General features: G+C 43.8%; 1 protein-coding gene across 6 annotated transcripts in view; it reads right to left on the bottom strand.

The window, feature by feature from the left end:
• Nucleotides 1-22,318, bottom strand: part of HHAT (hedgehog acyltransferase) — a 268,672-nt gene that overhangs the window by 103,183 nt on the left and 143,171 nt on the right. For all 6 annotated transcript variants that reach the window (XM_081026421.1, XM_081026425.1, XM_081026420.1 and 3 more), the window contains one exon: nucleotides 20,483-20,518. In XM_081026421.1, the coding sequence (XP_080882547.1) occupies nucleotides 20,483-20,518 (36 nt within the window). The remainder of the gene's footprint in view (nucleotides 1-20,482; nucleotides 20,519-22,318) is intronic.

Genomic DNA, 22,318 nt, shown 5'->3' with positions numbered 1-22,318 from the left:
TTTAGATAATGGGAAGCAGGAAGAATAAACACTTCAGGAACCAGCCCTTGGGAATCAGTGTGGTGCAAGGGAAGAGTGTCGGGTGGGGGATGGGTGCAGACGGTAAATTTCCTTATCATTGGCCCTGATGAGCCTTTAGTACATGTGTTCCAGGATAAATGATGACACATTATACAATTTTTAAAGGCAGCATGCAAGTGAGTAGTGGGATCCAATTTAACAATAATAATTTATTGCATTTATTGATACCTTATTTTTTCCAAACCATTAATAATTCCATAGGGTAAACAGGGCATGCTTTATTCTGCTCAATTTACACGGAGGAAAAATGAGGTCTAACTTGCCCGGAACTACTGCAAGTTAATGGTGAACCTAAAACTCAAGTCTGATTGCCAGACCCTTCAGGGGATAGATGTCTTCCCTTTAACGGCTGTGGAGAACTGTCTAGAGTTACAGATTCTCTCCCTCCCTCATACTCTTCTTTATGCAATTTCACAAGTTCAGGGAGCCCTGTCAAGCTACCCTCGACTTCCTAGAGGACCACGGACTCTGAAAATAAACCCTACCAAAGATTCTGCCAGTCCATTCTTCGTATATAATCAACAAAATGCATTCCCTAAAAGGCTTCACTGCCAATGCCTCAATACTGAACCAATGAGAGCCTGGCAATAAAGTTCAAAACCTTCCCACTGGTGAGTGAGGTCGAGAACAGCCTACTGCCTGATCCCCAAGACCCCAAGGAGAACCAGAGGCCTGGGATATGGCATGAGATCAAGCTGCATCTGGGCCCCTGACCCCAACCTTCTTTACCCACCTGCCTCCCTAGTTCCAGCAAGTCTCCTATTTCCTTCTCTAGATCCTTAGCTTGGACCCTGATTCACCCATTTATCCATTTGTTCGTTCAATTGTTCATTCATTCATTCATTCATTCAACTTACAAAAAGTTGTTAAACAATTACTCTTTTCTAGGCCTTGTTTATGGGCTCTGCCTACTGTCTCTGTTAACCTCTGCATCATGGGGCTCCTCTTGTCTGCCAGCACCCATCTTGAGGACACCCACACAGGCCATGATTAGGCCTGAGTTCACAGTTGCTTACTTGGCCTAGGTAATTGGACCAGGCCCCTTTCCTGGGTGTTTGTAGGTGCTTTGCCCAAGCTTCCTTTGGCTTGGTGCCCATGAGTGAGCAATGAGAACAGAATGGAAACACTCAATAACACAATGGCCACTCCTGAGGAGGGGCCATCATTTCCGACAGCTGTGAGTACAGGGTATGAAAGGAAAGCAGGGTATGAAAGGAAAGAGCAAATGCAAGTGTCTCCTCAGCATCTTCCCCAAAACCTTCTTGGATTCTATTTCATGTAAACGCAACCTTGTCATACAGTTGTTTACATCTACCCTACATGAATAGTTTCACATTTTGACTTTTTAAAGCCTTCAACACTTCAATGTCAACCTGCTATGCTCTCTACACACACTAGAGAACTATCACCTGTGTGGTGTGACAGGCTGGCTCAAATAGCCCTGGTTCAGGATGCGCAGCGGGAAATGGGCCCTTGAGTCCAAGGTTCCAGAGTCAATGGAGGATTTGGTCAAATTTACAAATGAAAGCTATTTGGGGAGAGGCTGGACGTCTGAGTTATTAGAGCCTATAGAAGAAATGAGATTTTCACGATTCAAGCATTTTCCTCACAGCTCCAGACTTAATGTTTATGCACACAGTGGGTGTCCAATAAGTTTTAGAGAATAAAAATAGTAACTAGATTATTACAGTGCCAAATAGAGGCCCTTATCACAACTAAAGACAGTGCCACTTAGGGGCCACGGATCTATTTTCTTAACAGGAACACACACGCCCTTATAATTTTCTGTTAATACAACTAAAAAGTCTAGAAATTTTCTTTTTCATAGAGAATTAATTCAAATTTCTGCTCAGGTTGTACTCACATTATGAATCTAAATATTTTTTCTTGTAATCTATTAAATTTAATTCTCTGTATTACATTTCAACCCAGCCTGCCATCTCCTGACCACTAAAGCTACTTGGGACCATTTGGAAGGGTCCAGAGACACGCTGGTGACTGCCTCAGTGTAGGGCATCATTAGTCACCTGTGATCAGGGTCAACTGACTCATTCGCAATTATAGTGTGAATATGTCTGTAACTTATGGAGCAAGTGTTATGATTCCAGGTTAGAATGAAAAAAATAGAATTTTCTATGAAAATGTAAAACGCAGATGAAAAAGTTACCCCATGTTTCCAAATCACCGATCAACCTATATGACATATTATATACTCATTACTGCTTCCTGGGACTTAACCCACAATGCCCTCTCATTGGATTTTACTGTGCTTTACAACCTTGCCCCTCGGTATTTCATTCCCATCTCAAATCCAGACTAAAGCAAAAAAAACAAAAACAAAAACAAAAAAACAAAGAAGCCCAGTTCCCGCTGGCTTGTTTGCTTAGGTGAGCCCCAAAACATAAAAGTGACAAGAGGCGGGAACTGGGCAGTCAAAGCCCCTGGCTTCACAAAGAAATGGAAGCTTAAAAGAGGGGAAAGGGAATGACTTACTCTATATCATATAACTGGTGGTTTCTCTAAATAATCCTTCTTCAAATACATAAAGGAATTCTCCCTAACATCTACTTTTCTTCATAATGATTAACCCCAGTGCTGTGGCACAGTCTTGCCGGGTACCATCTCAATCCCTGGCTTCTTCAAAAGAGGCAATGCAGTAGGGTAGAGAGAAGTCTCTTAGGAGTGGAATGGATCTGGATTCAGATCCCCACATCTGCCACGTACTGCCTTGTCAAGTCTTTAACCACAAAGGGCTTGAGTTTCCTCAGTTAGAAATGGCAATAACCCACACTCTCTTTACTGGATTCACAAAAAGCTTTGGAGACATTGCCTGTAAAGAACCTGAGCATAGTACCCGACACATAGTAGGGTCTTAGTAAGTCATCATTGAGATATTTTCTTTGTGCGTGTGAGTGTGTGGGGGAGGGGGGTAACGTTGCTCGGTATTATCTCTAATTTTTTAATATAAAGTTTATCTTTTCATTTAAAACATCGATAGTCATTGAAGCAAACATACACAGACACCTACTGTGTGGTGGTGAGGCAAGAGAAAGGGAGAGAAAAGGAGAGAGGAGAAGAGTGGACGGGAGGGGAGGAAAAAAATCACCTCTCAGCCCACCATCAAAGAAAACCATGTCAATATAATATTTGGGTATATTTTTCCCACATTTTCTTCCTAAGCAACACTGTGGATGCTTACATGTTTGCTACATTATTGTAGTCATATTTAAATTCAATTATAATTCTGATGATAAATGCTACCTGGGAGACAGGCTGTTCCAGACCATCTTTTATGTCACATTACAGGATTATTGCCTAAACTAGGAGTAATGATCCCTAACAACATTCTTTACTTTTAAGTTTCATTCAGATGCCCTTGTGAAAAGAAACATCAAACCCTCCGCCATCTTCTATGTCATAGTATTTCACTAGGTGATGAGTCACCTCAAGATTTTAGTCATAAATTGAGGAGTAAGCCTGATGAGGGGCCCACAGAGCAATCCAATCTCTTCATACTTCATTATTTGACTTACTGTTTTTATTCTTCTTCAAGCAACTTTTTCAATTAAAGGTTGCAAGGCAGTATACTTCATAAGTCCTTGATTATCTGTAAATGCCCTTGTAGTAAGAACTTTTCTTGACTGGAAGGTACAGATATATACTCATGTCCAAGAGGACTTACTATTGTAAAGACACAGGACAAAAGTCAAAGGATGAAAGGACTTCACAGGAACAAGAAAAGAATTGAGATACTCTCTCCTTTCATGGCTTTCTCTGCTTCTCTCTGACCCTGCTCTCTTTTCCTCTCTCTCTCCCCCAGCCAGCTTCTCTGCCTCATCAGAGTTTCCGCTTCTCCAGGAAAGTTGGTTTGTACATGGTTTAACTCGTCATGGTGCTCACAATACCCTCATTTCTGTGACTTTCCCACTCCAGTTCTCAATACCAACCACAGTATTTCCTCTATTCCAAAATCCTTGAAGAATCCCGTTGGCCCAGCTCATCTCTACTTGCCAGCTGGTAAGTTACAGGTTACTTCCTAGCGACGTCCACTCCTAGTACAATTAGGTTAGCTGGAGGTGGCAAGGCACAGGGCTCAACCACTTACCTATGCCATGGGTAATTTTAGGTGAAGGTGATCCTATGAGAAGGGGCTTGACCACAGCAGGCACCCCCAAAGCATTTTTAGAGCAGTCCTTCTGTGGCCTTCACACATTAAAACAATTCCACTGAACAGAAAATTCTTAAATCACTATCTTTTCCTTTCAGACTCAATAAACATCATTTCACTCTGTCTAGCATGAGGTGTTACCAAATACACGTCTGACATCTTTTTACTCCTTATAAGTAACCCTGTTTTCTGCTTGGATCCTGGTACAGCATCTCCCTTCGTTCAGTAATTTTTAAATTATGGCAGGATGTACCTTCATCTGGCTCCCTTTCTGTGTATTTTGTCTGTAATATGCTGAGTCTTTTCAAGCCCAGAAAATTTTTCTTTTCTTTTTTTTTTTTTAATTGCTTCTGCTCTCATTATTCTGGTTTCATCTTCAGGAACTTCAATAATTCTATGGTTATTCCTCATATTTATTATTTTCTCTCATATTTATTATCTCCCCTTTGTTTTTTTTACAACATGGAAGTACATCTCAAGACTGTTTTCCGCATTAGCTAATATTCTAGAATGTCAATTCTGATCTTTATATTCTCCAAAGTGGATTTTAATTATATGACTGCATCATTATTTTTCCTGTAATCCTTTCTTACTTCTCCGAGTGTCTCTTAATCCTCAAAAATGGTACATTTTTTTCCAGCCTGAGGAAACAGCAAGAAGGGATCACCACGTTTCCCATCCCGGGCCCCCACAGAATTACAGCACAGAGGGTTAGAGCAACAGGCTGGTGATTAACCTTACAATATTGTACCATGGTACCAAGTTCTTCCACATACATACTCTAACCCAATCCTCACGGATCTCTGATTTGGTCCCCATTTTCCCTTGGTAGACGAGGAAGGGAGGCCGACATAGGCACATTTACATGGCCGGGTGGCAGAGATGCTGGCAAGTGAGGCCAAGTCCTGTAATCCAGAGCTCTGGGCACAACAGCGGCCCTCCTCGGGGCTAGAATTCCATCTCTCCATCGGTTCTGCCCCAGACAGGCTGGTATGCCCCCTCCGTTGCACCCCAACAGAGCTAGGAAATCCTACAAAAAGCAGGGGGCTGGTCAGGAAGACTGGTTAAGAACCTGTAAATGCAAAGCCAACCCTCTACCAAAGAGTGACTTCCAACAATGCATCCTACTAGTAGTACATCCAGGGAAAGAAAGCAAAGAGGAACTAACCCAATCCACCAGACAGTCCTTGCAGATGGCCAGAAAGTTAGACAGCGGGTACAATTTTGTAAATATCTTAAAACTGACGTGATCAGGAAATCTATATCCCAGATATAGTCCTTCTCTAGGAATTCCATCATTGCTTGGATGTACAGGAAGTAGATTTGTGGAGTGGGGTGGAGGATTGTTTTACAAAATGAGCATGCAATTAAATAAACAAACACATACATAGATTAAAACAAAACCCTGGGGGAAAATGTATCTATCTCCACTCCGTGTGGTGTGAATGTTCATCACCCCCAGTGCTCAGGTAAGCAGGTTAAATACAGCAGGAGTGTACAAAGGCAGTAGGGCATCAGTGCACTGACACAGTATGAAGTGTGAAAAGAAAAAGCGTTAGTCTCTAAAGGAACGGTCAGGGCCAGGAAGGAGTGGGATGACACGCTGGGCCCACAGGTGCCTGCTCGCAGCAGTGCTAAGAGGAGTACCCAGAAGAGCATTCAGCAAGCAAAGGTGTAATGGCCCAGTGCTGGGGCAGCCAGCAGGTGTGGAAAGACACTCTTCCACTTCCCACAGGCTGAACTCTCAGTACAGTGTCCCTATGGGGTTGAAAGGCAGCAAGTTTTCCCATCCTCCTTCTCCCCTAGTCTCTTCCTAAACCTGTCTCCCACGGTGACGTTAGGAGACAGCGAGGGCTCGGCCTGTGACAACATACCGAGCTGCCAGGTGCTAACACAGAATCACTTAAGCTAGGTCTTTTTTTTTTTCATAGAGTCAGGGTTGATTTCTCAGAAATTTAACAAAATTTAGTGAAAGCAAATTAAATTATCAAACTCGTAACTTCCTTATTAGAGAAAGTCAGAAATGTCAAAATCACTGAAAATCCCTAAATCTCGTTTTATCCAGTAGCTTCCTTGGCAGGACTACAGACCCTTTTAGAGATCCCAATTTAAGGTAGCGATGGCATAGCTAGATTCCGTTATCCGCGAAAACACACCTAGGGTACACTACACACACCTGGTAAGAAAGCTGCCACTCACCTGTCCGCCCAGCAAGCTGCATCAGCAACAGGATAGTGAAACTCTTAGCCGGGGAAGGCTTTAGGTTGTCTATCAATCTCAGAGGTAATTACAAATGTAGTTAAGCATTGCAAAGACCATCTCCAAACATAAACCAAAGGTGGCCTCCAGTGATGCAGCTATTTCAACCACACCTGCTTCCCTGGAAATGACAGAGATGCTATCTTCTGAAGCAGCCAGCACCTGCAATACTAAAACGGCAAAGCTACCAACAAGCGAGTCAAGCTCCTCTGTGCCGTTCACCTCCATCTCATCCAATTACTGCTCCTGGTCTGGCTCTAGTTCAGGTGCCAGGGGACAATGGAAGGGCCAAAGGTGAAAATCAGGGACTTCCACCATCAAAATATTTATACTAAACAAAGTGCTATACTAGATGTCATGGGGTTTTCAAACATGAATTAAAAAGAGGCGTGTCCAAAGCCCTCATACCCCAACCAGTGAGAGAGATTCACCCAACTATATTCTCCCCCACACACCCCCCCCCCCAAAAAAAATAGGTGGAAAGAAAAAAATAGTCCAGCTTTGGCTCAGCAAATAGAGTACAAATCCAAGTCCCATTATTCAATTACAAATATTGTCCTTAGGAATTTGTCCCATTCTGCACATTCCCTATTAGGACTCCTCCTTTCTTTCATATTCCACAGCAATTAGAGAAAGCTTGAGCTCTGACATTTCCCGGTAGCTTAATCTTTTTGATTATGTCAAAAATGTTCACTTTCCCTGTCTACCTAGACCATGGAAAAATTAAGCAGTTGCTCACTTTTCTATCCCCACAGTGGCCTTAGTGTGTCCTGCATGTGGTAGGAATTCTGTGCATAGTCCTGAATGAAACAGAAAATCTTGTATTTTAAACTCTAGTATGGAGCCTCGAGAAGACCAGAGCTCTTGGCTTGTTCAGATGCTTATAGGAATTTGTCTACGTTCATCGAGCCACAGAATCCTACAGATACATGTAAGTTCAGATGTAGAAGACCTTTTAAATCAGATGGTGCTTTACAGTCGAGTGAAACTTAAAGTGACTTTCCCAAGGCCATGAAATGAATGGAAATGCCAGGACTAGAATCATGGGCCTATGAGATAATGTACATTTGCATCTCATGCCAACTGAATAATTTGTTTGTGTAACCAGATGTATTTTCTCAGCTAAATGCTTTCTAGTTCATTAGTTTGCTTAAAAAATGATTAAAAGTTTCAGAAGTAATTATCTATTTCCATTTCCCAAATGGATTTCACTGCAATAGACTCAATATGTTAATAGACACATATAAATGTCACCCTGTGGAAAACCATATTGTCTGCAAATAACCTTTCGATTACAAACAGACACTGGGGCTTTCAGATTCTAAAGTGTTTGTATTTTAAACGGCCTGGTCACAATTGAAACGAGGCTGGAGCACATTGCTCTTTCTACTTGGGATCCATTTTGAAGTCTGATGTTCCCTTGGATTTCATGTTAGTCCCAAGCTCCTGGACTTCACAGCCTCAACAGCCCAGAACATGCTCCTGAATCTGTCCTCTCAATAAAGATCATCCCACCCTTGCCACCAAGCAGTTTCCACACTGACTTAGCAGGAAGAAAGGAACAGTGTGGATTGCAGTCCATGTGGATATTTCTTCTTGGATTCAAATTCAACAAATATTATGTGTGAGTCCCCATGAGAGGTACTTCAAGGACATTTTATCTCCTTCACCCTTGAAGCAGATGGTATGGTAGAGAGATGGAAGAGAAGTCAACAACAAATCACTTAGGGAACTGTCTTAAATATTTCACACGCATTATTAACAAATTGAAAATGGTAACATTATCTGTTGTACAAATAATAAATCCAGGGCTTAGACCTAGTAGTGGTGGAGCAGGGATTCAAACCCAGGTGGTCTCCTCTACAGCCTGTGTCTCTAACTGCTGTGCAATTCCAGCTCGCTAGCCTGCAGCAATAAGAGTCTATTCTTCTATTGGGCTTCCTCCTCTTAGACCAGGGGTGTCCAAACTGCCGCCCGTGGGCCAACTGTGGCCCGCGATCCATTTTTTATTGGCCCACAGCAAATTCCAAAAATATTTAGTTTACTTAAATAAACCAGGTGAGGCAATGCGTACTTTACCTTGAGTGAGTGGCCTGGCTGTTTGTGTATTGTACCGCATAATGGCCCTTGGTGAAAAACGTTGAAAAAAGTTTGGACTCCCTTGTCTTAGACAAAGCTGGGGACCATTTATCCACAGGCCAAGAGTTCTCCACCTTTTCAGGTTTACAGAACATTTTCAAGTACAGCCTGGTCTACTACAACACATGCTTCTTTAAATACCATAGTTCATATGTATTCAGTAAATAGGAGAAGAATGTCCTAATATAATAAAAGAACAATTGTGCCGGTTTGTATTTTTTTCTTAGTATGTTAATACCTAGCCTCCAAGGAAAAACACCTGAACATAAACTTCACTAACAGCTGACTACATTATCGTTCCAGAGACCATTCACCCTCCCCTTTTTCCTGCCTGCTTAGTTGAGCCACAGGCTCTATGAGAGAAGCACACAGGGCACAAGATCCTGTGTAAAAGAACAACACAAAACAAGGATCCAAAGCCATCCATCTCAGTCATCACTCACGTTTGTGCAAAACCTGCAAGAGCTTTTCCTCCACCTCCCTCTGCCCTTGTTTCCAGAACTCAGCATCCTCGAGACCTCCTTACAATCCCTTTCACCAAGATACTGTCACCTTTTAAGGTGAAGGCTGAGACTTACTAGAATATTGATTTCCCAGAAATTCGTGGTGATTTTCCAGTTGTGCTGATATTCTTATTGGAGTTGTTATTATTTTTATTATGCTCTGGATGTAGTTGGGTAGGTTTTGAGTGATCTATCTACCTCTATTTTTCCATAAGTCCTGTTCTTTTTGTGTGTGCAATTTTATACAGCCTGAGGTTTTCCAAGTTTTTGTGCCTTGAAGAAACACCAGAATTGGCAGCACGACCAAAAGGATTAAATTTTATCCAATTACCTCAAGATTCCTGTAGCCCTCTTCAGCACTGAGATGCCGTGAGAACAGAGCTAGTTACTACCTCGGCCGTGCTCATTCACATAATCTAATATATCATTCAGAGTTTGGGGTTACAAACAACAGAATCCACTCTAGCCAACTGAGGCAGACAGGGACCTTTTTAAAGGACATTAGGTCACAATACTGGGTGGGCCAGCATATCAGGCTGGGAGACGATTCCTCCCCCAGACCCCGCGGCAGACCCTACTGTGGGTGCCTCTGCCAGCAGTGCTGTGGCTCATATGCAGAGCTGGGAACCCCTGCCCAGGCTGCATCTGAAAGCTGATGTCTGTCTATCACCCTCACTGGAAACACTTTTGCGGATGCCCTCTTGTTCTCCTACTCTCTTCTGAATCAAAGTTACCTCTTTGATTGGCAGCGCCTGGGACATGTTCTGGCACTAGCTGCAAGGGAGACCCAGAAAGTGACTTCTGACTTGTACTGTGAGGAGGGAGAGTTGATAAGGTCAGAAATTGCCCCAAAGCCAGAAAGGTGTTCAAAAGGTACTGAATAGCCAGAGGATGGAGCAAACGTCCACTATACTTAGGAAGCAAGTTTTACACAACTCTCAGCAAATACCAACCTCTTGGAACTAGGCTGGTGCCCTACCGAGCTCCTGTCCCGTAGCAAGCTGCTCCCACTCCGCACAACCAGCTTCCTTCAGTCCTCTGTCTGAGGCACCAGCTTAACAGCACGTGTCCTCATTGTAGCAGAACTTGATCTTGTATGTTGATTTACATTTGGAGCCAGCCACAGGTTCCAAGGCTGTCCAATGGGTTATGTTTGAAGGAGTGACGTATTCCCATTAGCACATCAGGAGTATGCCAATCCCCGCCAACAAATGATGGAGGCACAAATCACTGCACTGACTCACAGCATCACACCATTTCCTGGTGTATGAGCAACTCCTCATCTCTACACATAGCAGGGTATGCCCGATTCGCGGCCCACTAATTATACTGTCATACACTTTTCCCATTCAGGAAAGGGGATCTGGATACACATGAATCTGCTCTGATTTATGCAAAAGTGTACATCATTGCAAATATTGGTATTATTATTAACATATTAGTTATAATATTTCTCACGATGGAGCCTTCCATTCTACTATAACAATTAATTAAAGCATTTTTGTTTTATTTATTAAAAGCATTTTCTCTTGAAAGTTTCTTCCCATCAATATGGCAATTCCATTGTCTAAGTGAGGATTCTAGACATGTTAGCCTGCATATGCGTATATAATTTTTAACTACAGTTACACTACCCCGCAAACTCCTTAATCATTCATTTCTAAGATACTGCTTAGAATTAAGCCTGACTTTGATCTTTAAGATGGCATTCAAGACCTCAGCTGCACCAGGACAATCACCCAGGCTCACTGTACCCACTTTCACTCTGTACTCCAGTCACGAAAACCTTCTTTCTGTTCTTCCTCCAAGAATGCACCCTGCTCCTCCACCACAGGGCTTTTCCCTCCACCCTCCAGCGCAAGTACTGCCTCCTGCAGAACCTTCCACATGGTCAGCTCCTGCCGCATGTCTGGGCCAGGTGCCCTGTGACACACACATGTAGGCCCATGCATGTCTCCCTCTTGGCATTACTGGCTGCTATACTTTTCCAGATATGTGTATGATCTCTGACAAATACCTCTCTGCTGCTAAACCAGAAGCTCCATGAGAGTAGGAACTATGCTTCTGCTCACTACTGTGTTCCAAGTACCGAGTAGAGTTTCCAGCCCAGAGAAGATACTAAACCTCTATGATGAATAAATGAAAGGACTCATGAATTTAGAATGACTGATCTCACCACTTGGTATTTATTTGCATGACTCAACTCTCTAAGGTGGGGGAAGAGTAGGGTTAAGCAGGGGAAAAGGGTAGATAATGAGTTCCATTTGGGGCAAGCTGAGTGGCTAAGGTAGCTGCTGATCATTCAAGCAGACAGGGACAAATACAACAGGACACCCAGCATCTCTACAAAAGAAGCAGACAAATGGCATTGTCATGTAGAGCAGTGTTAGCCAAGAGAATGTTCTGTGATGGTGGGAATATTCTATAACTGCACTGCCCAATGTGATTGCCAGCAGTTACATTAGCGACTGAGCATTTAAAATGTGGCTAGTGAAACTAAGCAACTGAATTTTTAATTTTATTAAATTTTAATCAATTTAAATTTAAAAAGCCACATGTAGCTTGTAGCTACTATACTGAATAGCGTAAATCTGAATAACAGAAGCTGCTCTCTAATAAAAACACTAATGCTGCTCATCAGAGGCTGCTGAGATTGGAAGAGAACTTAGAGTATATCAGGTATAATTATCAGGTATAATTCACAGGAAAGAAAACCAAGGCCCAAACAGAAGTGACTTGCACAAAATAACTGCAGCAAGAAAGCGGTAAAGCAGACTAAAGCCATGGTCTTCTGTATCTGATCCAATGCCCTTTCCATTTCACAGGCTGCTTCTGCTCCTGATGCAAAAACGGCTGCAGTTTTGTTTAATTCTAGTGTGTGGATTGGACCCCGCTCATGGGCAAAGCCAACGAAAAATCATGTACTCTCCTGCTGAGCGAGGCATCCCAAACATCATCGGATAAGTAACTATCTTAGGTATTTTAGTTGCAAATAACAGAACCTACTCTAGCTAGTTTTAATACGAAAGAAATTTATTAGAGAAGTTTCAGCAGTTTGCACAATCTCTGAGAAAGAGTCTCAAAGCCCAGCTCAGAGGCTACACAATCACAAGCTGCTGACAGATGACACCGCCACTGCTCCAGTGGGGATTCTACTGTGCCTGCCAATCAGCAGGGCTGGACGAGGGGCTCCACCCCAGGACCTCTGCGTCTCAGAGCTGGACATCACTGCTGCTAGACTCACCAGAAGGTATTCCAGGTCCCACCTCCGCCAGCCCACATGTCATTCTCAGGAGACCCTAAATCGAGGGGAGGTGGGAATCTGAAACCCTCACTGTAAGAAAGGAAAGCAAGTTTCTGGCTTCCACCCAGTGCTCTAGCCCCATAAGGCAGAAAGATCCACAGGCATTAGGAAGGGAATCTTAAAAAAAAAAAATCAACACCACTACTACTTAACCAACGTTCTATCAAGTAAATAACCCATCTGCACTGGTTTAGACATGGATCTTACAGAAAATTATGTCTCTACATTATACATTTTCTCAATTAATTTCTCTTATTTTTTTAAAAAAAGATTCTTTATTCACTGGAACATCTGTATTGATAGATGTCATGTATGGTGGGAAGTGAATTAGGCATTTCAACTCTCAGAAAGGGTTTCTTTCAGTTTTGTTTTTTAATCTGGATTTTCTAATTAACAAACTCAATATAGCACAGTCATGAGGATGAATAATTCCAGAAAGTTTCTCCTCAAAAGTGGTAGCAGTAGGATTGAAGCAAGCGTAGATCTGAGAAATCTCCTAAGAACTGAGAGTTAATGTAATGTAGGGCCTGACACCAAGGCCCTTCCGTCCTAAAAATCTACAAAGCGAAAATCACTACTAGTGTTTGAGAGCATGTGTGTGGGGGGTTGAGGGGGCAAGAAATGCTGTCTTTAACAGTGACCATGATGTTAAAGGGGGTTTGGCTTTTGACGAGAAAATGGAGATGACACCAACACATTATGCAACAGCTCTCAGAGCAAACTGGATGGAGTTCTACTCTAGGCATCCCTGGAGAGGGAACAGGCCTTGAGGACTTAGGAGGCTCCTGTCCTAAGGGTGGCTGACATCCAGGGGGAGCAGCCCCAAAACAGGAGCACTGAGGGCTATGAACTGGGCCTTCAGAGACCCCACAGATAAAGTGCCAGTGAAGGAGGGAGAGGCTTGGCTTGCTGAGATCTCAGAAGACTAGACAGTTAGCTGTCACCATGACAAGGCTGCAAACCTCCATCCCCAGTGACTTCCCCGCACCAACCCCACTCTCTCCAGCTGCCCAGCTTCCAGAGAGAGCCTACTGCCATGTCCACCGCCATTTAACTGCCTCCCAGTCCACACGTATCATTGTATCTTTTATAATACGCCAGGCAAGCATAGAGAGGAGGAAAGAAAAGGATCATTTAGGGCTATTGTTACTCAATACAGGGTAGCTGTCCTAGCAGCTGGTTGTCAAAGAAACTTCCCTGAGGAGCAAGGACAGACCTGGGTCACTGAGCTCCAGCTCACGGTAGGAATAGCCGGGTAATGGCTGAGATTCAAAAAACCCAATTTCACCAAAGTCCCAGCTAAGCCTGTCACAGTGAGCCTTGAAAAATATAAATCAGATCATATCACTCCCCTACTTAACCCTCCAATGGTTCCTATTGCATTTGAAAGAAAACCCAATCCTCTTCAGTCTGGCTGGACTGCTTGCCCCGCATTCTCATCCCCATGAATTTCCTTCCCCTCTAGTCCTCAAACATGCTCCTTTTCATCTCAAGGTCTTGGTGCTTGCCCTTCCCTCTGCCTGACTCAGGCCAGCCCCAGATCTTCCCCTGGCCGCCTCCTCCTCCTCACCCACCTCTCAACCTGTCACCTACAGCATCAAAAAGGCCCTTCCTGCCCATCCTTTCAGAAGTGGCTCTCACACCTTGCCCTTCCATCACATCATGGGAATTATAGCTTTACAAATGGGTCAGGGGTAGGGAAAGCAGGGAAAAGTCAGAAACAATTTTGCTCACTTCAGAATTATGTGAGCCATTAATTCACACATGACCTGAAATTCGCTGCCATCTGGCAATTCAAAGACACTCCAGACCACAGTGGACGCACGGGATCAACTCCAGAAGACGCACAAAAGACGCAACAAGAAACGAACAACTGTCGCCATTCTACCTTCTCTCTCACCAGAACAAAAAGACTTGTTTGCCTGTTTACGTTCTGTGTTCATACCCTGGAGCGTTGAAATAGTGCTTAGTCCACTTAATTGGTTTCATAAACAAATGGAATAAATTAAAAGAAAAGGACATGGTTACTAAGTCTTTTCATATTTTTGAAAATTGAAATGTATTCATTCAAACATACTTGAGGGCCCACTAGACATCTGATGCTATGGGGTATGATGGGGAAATACACGGACGAATCAGATCCTGCCCTCAAAAAGCTCACTGTCCAGGAGAGATGTGTGACATGCACAAAAAGAACTCTGCATAAAGCTACAGGTTCCAAATGTCCCGGAGCAAGCGCGTCACGTGGGGCAAGTGGTAATTATACTAATTCCTGGGCTCCACCCGAATCCACTATATCCCCAGGAGTAGAGCTTGGGGCTCTAAGACATCCTGGCAGATGCCCATGACCTAGAAAGTCTGGGAGGCAAAGAGGAAGGTGGCATGGAGGAGGCAGCATCTGAGATGGACTTGAGAGGGGCACGAGGGGATATGGGGGAAAGGTGGGCACTTCGGGCATATGGAACGAAGCCAGGAAGTGGGGGAGGGACAGAACGTATTTGGTCCCATTTGTCAGTGGCACAAAGGGGAATAATGGTGAGATGACATGAAAAAGTAGCCTGAAGCCTCACTGTGGTGAGCCCAGGACATGGGGCTGGTTTTGACAGAAGGGAAAGGAATCACTGACTGATTCTAGTCAGGAGTGAGGGCATCAGATAGGTAGTCAATTGACAGATAAGGGCTCAGAAAGGGTTAGTGAGCTAAGCTACCGAAAGTCACAGAGGTGGAAGGAGAGAGGCCGGGGCTCAAACTCCATTACTGTGATTCCAGAGGCAAAGTGGGGAAGGGAAGGGACAAAACTAGCCCTTATTGAGTCCCCACTGTTTCTAGGCACAGAGCTGAGTGATTTACATTTATTATTAAACTTCATTACAGCTCTGTGAGGTAAGAAGCCCAAATTGCAGACAAAGGTGCATATTCTTTCTCTAGAAACAGAAAGGAAAGGGTGATGTGAAAGATGGTAAGGAGACAGATTCAACACGATTTGGAAACTGACTGGTTTGGGGGTCAGGGAGGACAGCCCCGTGGACGGGGGGGACAGCCCCATGGAAGGGGGGACAGCCCCGTGGAAGGGGGGACACCCCATGTAAGGGTGGACAGCCCTGCGGAAGAGGGGACGTCCCGTGGAAGGGGGGACGCCCGGTGGAGGGGGAAGCCCCACAGAAGTGTACTGGCTGCTCCTCAGTATCCTGCTTCCATCTTCACTAACTGCCTCTGTGCAGCCTGTTTTGATGTCTGGTTTTCCTCATTCACATGTTCTCCACTTTTTATTTAAGCTACTTTGTTACTTGGACAACACACAGATCATTAGCTGCTGGTTTTCATATACCACACGTGGAATGAAAGGAAGTTTAAACAAGAATGCTGTGTTGTGAGTCTGCAGCAGGCAGGGACAAAAGAGACCTGGTGGCTCCTCCCAGGTGGCACTTTCTCCCCTCCAGTTGCCACAAAAAGACATCAGCAGTGCCTAATTAGAACTGCAAAGACACAGAGTTTAGGGCTCACTTCAGGTGGGAGCAGCTTTCTAATCAGCTCATTTGCTTCTTATACCGCTATTAAAAACTATCTACTTAAACAAAAGTCGATTTCCAGGTTACATTTACAAAATAAAAAATTCAAAATCCTATAAGACAATTCAGGTATCTTGCCTCTCAGTTATCACCTCTGTGCATGTGTGTGTTTAGAAATATATACATAATGGTTTTACCTTTTCTTTTATATTTATCTATGAAAATATACATAATGGTTTCATGCATGTATTTTAGCTGTTTCTAAACTGCTAGATGGAATACAGATGCTAATTGCCTTCCTATTACTATCTGGTTCTTACTCCCGGTACCCACTCTCTCCCCAACTTCTTTGTTGCCAGAGCAGCTCGGAGCCCAACCAGGTCTCAATAGCCCTAAGGATATATAGAAAAGAAAGAGGGGTACCCCCAGTTCTCTTCTTTCTCCTTTTCAGAAGGGGTTCTTTAGCCCGAATTAATCCTTCATTGGACGGCTTGGGGGAGGACTCCTTTGAAAATATCAGACACCACACACTCCAAGACATATTTCAAATGATGGTGAGCAGACATCTTCAACACCGTGAACGCCACAATTAAATACAGCCAATGTGGTGGCATTCAGAACAAAGGACATTAAAAACTACCCTGTGATTCAGGAAGCTCCAAACACTTCTAGTCTGTGTAGGGCTAGCTTTACGAATGGGTCAGGGATAGGGTGTCACCAAGGGAAAGCCAGAAACAGTTCTGCTCACTTCAGAATTATGTGAGCCATTAATTCACACACGACTGAAATTCATTGCCATCCGGCAATTAATTCAAAGACACTCCAGACCATGGTGGACTCACAGGCTCAACTCCAGAAGAAGCACAAAAGACGCAACAAGAAATGAACGACTGTCGCCATTCTACCTTCTCTCTCACCAGAACAAACTCATGCTTTGAAAAGGCACACACTGTTTCATATAAATGTTAGCACTTGTACAGAACTTGATCAGCACTCTATAAGCAGAATCTGTTTACTTCTAGAGAGGAATTTCTCTTCTAACAACCATATTAACTCCAGAGATCTTCTCACATAGTTTTAGGGCCATCCCAGAGGGTCATCACCTTTTTCAAATTTGCCTAAGACATAGCAATCGCAAGAGCCACCCTAATTATCTAAAATGAAACAGAGCTGTTTTCTTCTGTCATCTTTTTTTCCCAGGCCGATCACTTTTTTCCCCTTTTCTTTTGTAATGTCACATTTAAGAACTCCAGTCAACTACAGTCTTCTTTCTTCTGAGGTGATTCTTTAGGTGAGCAGCAATTACTGTTTCCTAGAAGTCGTTTTCATTTCTATAAGATGCAGAAGGATGGTGCTCACTGGATTTTCCCACAGTCATCGTAAAACACCAATACCAAAAATGCTCACCTTTATCAATAAACGGGACATTTCCTTTCTGCCCCAGAGCTCAATGAAATACTCCAACCACTTAAAAGGAAGCATGTCTCCCCTTGCAGTTGCCTAGGCTGAGATCACAGATAGGGCTCTTGGCTTTGTGGAAATTTATGTCATTCCAGAGAAGTCAACATTACTTCCATCAGCGTAAAAGATGCAGCTGATTAATTTCCGGCATGCTGCAGTTTCTTCTATGCCAAACACTAAGCATTCAACATAGCCTAATAAACCAAATTACATGGTAAGAGTTTGTTAGAGTCAATAAACGGAGTTTATTATTTTTTTTAATCTATGCCCATTTCTCCATCGTCTCCTCTTTTACGAGGGGAAATGTTTTCTTCTCTTGGCCATCACAGAATGAGAAGGATTCCTCAAGTATCACCCCCCTCGCTCCTCCAACCCGCTACAGTTTTCACTAGTGATAAGCTTACAGGAAAATGCCATCACTCTCTGGGGTTACAAGGGCACCACTCACTGACTCTGCTCCCTCATTCTCCTAGCAATCACACTCTGCTTCTCTCCAGCCAACTGAGACCACTTTCTCTAAGTCTAAAGGGCACTTAAGACCTGCTAGTGGCTAAACAACAAGAGTCCCTCCAATTAAAAAGGAAAAAATCCCCACTCAAACCTTCCTCTCCACCAGCTGCCCTGTCTTTCCTTCTCCCCTTCACAGCTTAACTTCTCCAAAGTGTTATTGCTGCCATTCCCTCACCTCCCACTTGCACGCGTCCCCACCCTCTTCAACCTGGCCACTGGATCATGGTTCTAATGAAACAGTTCCCCATAGGCGCCCAGTGATAATCAGTGCTCAGTCCCCACCAGGCTTCACCTTCCAAACTGGGAGCAGAAAGGACTTATTTTCTAAGGAGGGCTGCAAATTAAGAGGTGATACCCCCACCTCACCCTGGCATTACTAAGTGATAGAGGACTGTCTGCTCCCAGGAACCCCTCCCCCACCCTCACTCTACTTCTAAGTTGGGAAGACAAAAGAGGGAGGGGATTCTTAGAATCTTTAACATCTTGGCTTAGGGAGAGCTGTCATGTGAAGGGAGATGAAGGAACCCTGTCACACAGACTGGGCGTGGAGGCAAGAAGGGGACCTCCCATTCCCCAACCGGATAAGCAAGAAACATGTTATTTGCTCTGTGCCTACCAGATTAAGGAAGGGGAAAACTATCAAGAGATGGCAAGACAGAAAGAAGCCTTACTTTGCCACTTCTGCTTGTTTCACAGAACACGGACTAAGGAGGCTAGTTAGAGCTTCTCACCAGTATGCACCCAAAAGAGCAAGAGGATCCTAGCACCAGTTACATTAAAGGCACTTAACCACTCCCCATGCAACACAGGAGACACAGTTGGAGCCCAAAAGGGAAAGGAGGAGGGATCCCAGAGGCAGACCACCCCTCCTCCCCATTTCAAGTCGCCCGCCACAAACCTGGGAAGTGATAAGCTCGGAAAGCTTTAAATCAAATGTCTGTTTTTCTCACGATATTATTTCCAGACATATCCAAGTAAGTAGCACACAGTAGGCTTAATAATTATTTGTTGCATAAATGACTGAACAGATTCTTCTTAATCCTCACCCTTCTTGTCCTTTTTATCTCATTTCATTCATTCACTCATTCGTTCACTGGTACCACAAGTGTGTGTTGAAGGTTGATTCTATACAATTTAATCATAGAAACGTGATTAAGACATGTTCCCTTCCCTAAGAAAGTTACTAGAAAAAATCAGAAAAGTACAAACTTGCATCTACCACAGGAAATGATGCGAACAGTAGCATGGCAGTGGTACAAAGTACCAAAACATTAACTCAAAACTCTAAACTACTCCCTGAAATATTCCCAGACAGCTTTTTCGGATCAGTTTAGATACGGAATTCTCGTGTCTGCCTTTCCCAAGACAGTTGGTCCTTTATCCCTCCTGCTATGCAGGCTGTGTCAGAGGTAGCAGTTTACACACCTACCATCTATGTGGGGCATCCTGGAGAAAGCCAGGCAACCCATAGTCCTTGGGTCTGGGGTAGACCAAAGAGACTGCAATGCACAGCCCTGGATAAGGCCCTGGAGAAAGGACAGGTACGTAGGGCCTCTCATGGAACACTGCCATATATAACCTAGCACAGAGGAAATGCTGTTGGTTTAGGATAAAGGTGATGCCAATTATGACCACCTCCCCTCGAGAGCATCTTACCCACAGGGAGATGGTCATGCATGTGGAGAATGGAACCACCTTATCCAGAAATCACATGTAATTTACAGATTGTTTAATAGCAGACTCTTAGAATTAATTCACATTTAGAGGCACATGATTGCAGAAAGCACATCAGCTCTACATGATTTCTGGTTTCCTTGTAATCTTCAGCAACCAGTCCTTCAGCAACCATGATTGCTTCCCACATGTATTTCTGACAGGCATTTTAATGATAATTTTTACCATCATTAGAATAATGCACGCTCAGTATTAAAAAAATCTAGAAAATGAAGCAAAGTTGATACCAGAAAAATATCACGCATATTCTTACCAACATTGTTAATATTCTGGAATATTTCCATTTAAGCTCTGTGAGATTTCACAGCTACTTGGAATGAGTATGTCCCATAAGCCAACTCTGGTAAAAATCATCAATAAACTAGAATATAAACTACCATCTGTAATCTCTTTCAATTATGAACAGGTTGTATCTTAATGACTATAAAACAACCAATAGATTCAATTTAAAAAGCTTAAATTCAATGGAGGGAAAATTGGGTAAGTGGGTTGTTTAACATATGAATGGAAGCAGGCACTCTTCTCTATTTGTCTTTCCAGATGCCCAACAGGTGGAATTAAGCTTGTCCAAGCTCTTGGGTAGCTATCAGTTCATATACAAACCCCCTTAAATATAATTTCCTTTGATTATTTAAGAAGGATAATCTCGTGTGATTCTGGGGGGCACAAAAACATAGTGCTAATGGGTTTTCTTGACACGTATACAGCTGTCATTACTTTTCAAGATATTGAACAAGGATTTTATTTTTAATTCTCAGTCTTCCCTAACAGACATGCTATTCAATGATATCGAAAATAAAAATTATTGGCTTACCGGATTAAGAAATCATGCAGTCCAACGTCAAAATACCTGTTCAAAGGAGACACAGACAAGCATATCAATAGAAGATATTTACTGAAATGGTGGACTTGACAAAAAATAGGTAATTTACATTCAGAGCATGGTGAATAAATGGATTACTCTATGATTGTGGTTCTCAAAGTATGGCCCCTGGGCAGTCACAGCAGCATTCCCTGGGAACTTACTGGAAAAGCAAATTCCCAGGCCCCTTAGACACAGAGATTCAGAAATTCTGGGGATGGGCCCAGCAATGGATTGAACCACTGCTCTATGATAGCAAAAGTGATTTGGCAAGTCTAAGCTCTCGCTCTAGAAATAAAGACCTAAGGATGGATTTCCCAGGTACCTTCCATTTTTCTAATTGGTGAGTCCTTTTATAACACTAAGTGTCTCAAAAATAAATGAAGTGTGTTTTCAAAGCACAAAACCGCAGTGGCCTAAGGGAAGCAAAGGGGTGGGGAAGGGTCAGCTCGGGCCTTCCCCACTACTCCCAGCGCAAGTCCCTGCAGCTTTTCACCAGAGAGAGCACCCCTGTCCCTGTCTGGGTCTGCCCTAGCAGGGAAGGGAGCAGAGCAGCTCCATGCTCGCTGGTGAGCTGGAGCCTCACGCCAGGCACCAGTAAGTCCTGGGCAGTGGTGAGCCCTTCCAGCCACAGCACACCCCTGACACCACCAGACTGGCATCATCCTTATGAAGGGTACTGCCTTGATTTCCCTCGTTAGTGTGTTTGTTCCCGCTGAACTCCAGCCGCTTCTCTCCCTTTGGGTCTGTCTCTGAGTAAACAGACTCGGTAGCCGGAATCATGATGCTGCCGGCCACCGGCATTGTCGTAGCCTAGATGGTGAGTGCTGTGTGCCCCACACCCACTGGCCTCCTGGGCTAGCGATCTGCCTGAGTGAAGCCTGAGTTAATTCTGTCCCTACAGAGACAATGAACAACAGACGCAGAGACTCACCCTACAGTGGGGTCCGACTGCCCAGGTCGTGCCTCTCTCCTGCTTCCAGCTCCACCCCCACCCTGTCCCAGGAGCACCCAGCATGCCCAGCTACCCCATCAGACATATGACAGGCGGTGACTGGCATTAAAATAGGATTCCTTGTGGGGCACCTTTACGTGACGAGGTTCTTTCATGTACTTAAGCATGTGTTTACAGATCATGGACACAGGGAAGGCGAGAATAGAGAAACGAAGCCAAACATAAAATTTACCACTTTAACAATTTTGAAGTATATACAGTTCAGCGGCATGAAGTACACTCATATTGTTGTGCAACCATCACCACCATCTATCTCCAGAACTTTTTCGTCTTCCTCAAATGAAACTCTGGGTTTCCTCCCTACCATGGTAAAGCTGATGTAGGCCCATTTCAAAGGGTTCAAGGGTGGGGCCTCTTCCATGAGGCTACATCTTTCATTTCAAAACATGAGCAAACCAGTGACGTCTATAGAAATATGTTCTCATTAGTTTTCCTGTACAGATGGATAAGGCACCTTAGGGAGCTCCGGTAGAAATGGACTAAGCCTGTGGGTTTTTTTTAAAGAATTGTGTACCAGGCCCTGTGCTAGGCACCATTGCACTATCTCTTTCAATCCTCACAACACACCCTGCAAAGGAGGTCCCTATTTTACCAAGCCACATGGTCTTATCCCCAGTCACACAGCTAATTAATTGCTGAGTCAGGATCTAGCTCAGAGTACCAAATGCCCAAGTCTCGGCCTTTTCCCTTCACGTATCCAGCCACTGACTCACTTCACAAATGTTTACCCTGGTGACAACGAGCCAGGCAGTGGCAAGCCCGTCACACACAGC

The sequence above is a fragment of the Rhinolophus hipposideros genome (assembly GCF_964194185.1).
Source record: "Rhinolophus hipposideros genome assembly, chromosome: 19".
Taxonomy (NCBI): Eukaryota; Metazoa; Chordata; class Mammalia; order Chiroptera; family Rhinolophidae; genus Rhinolophus; species Rhinolophus hipposideros.
Note: the sequence above shows the minus strand (reverse complement) of the source record. Positions and strands in the feature narration are given on the sequence as shown.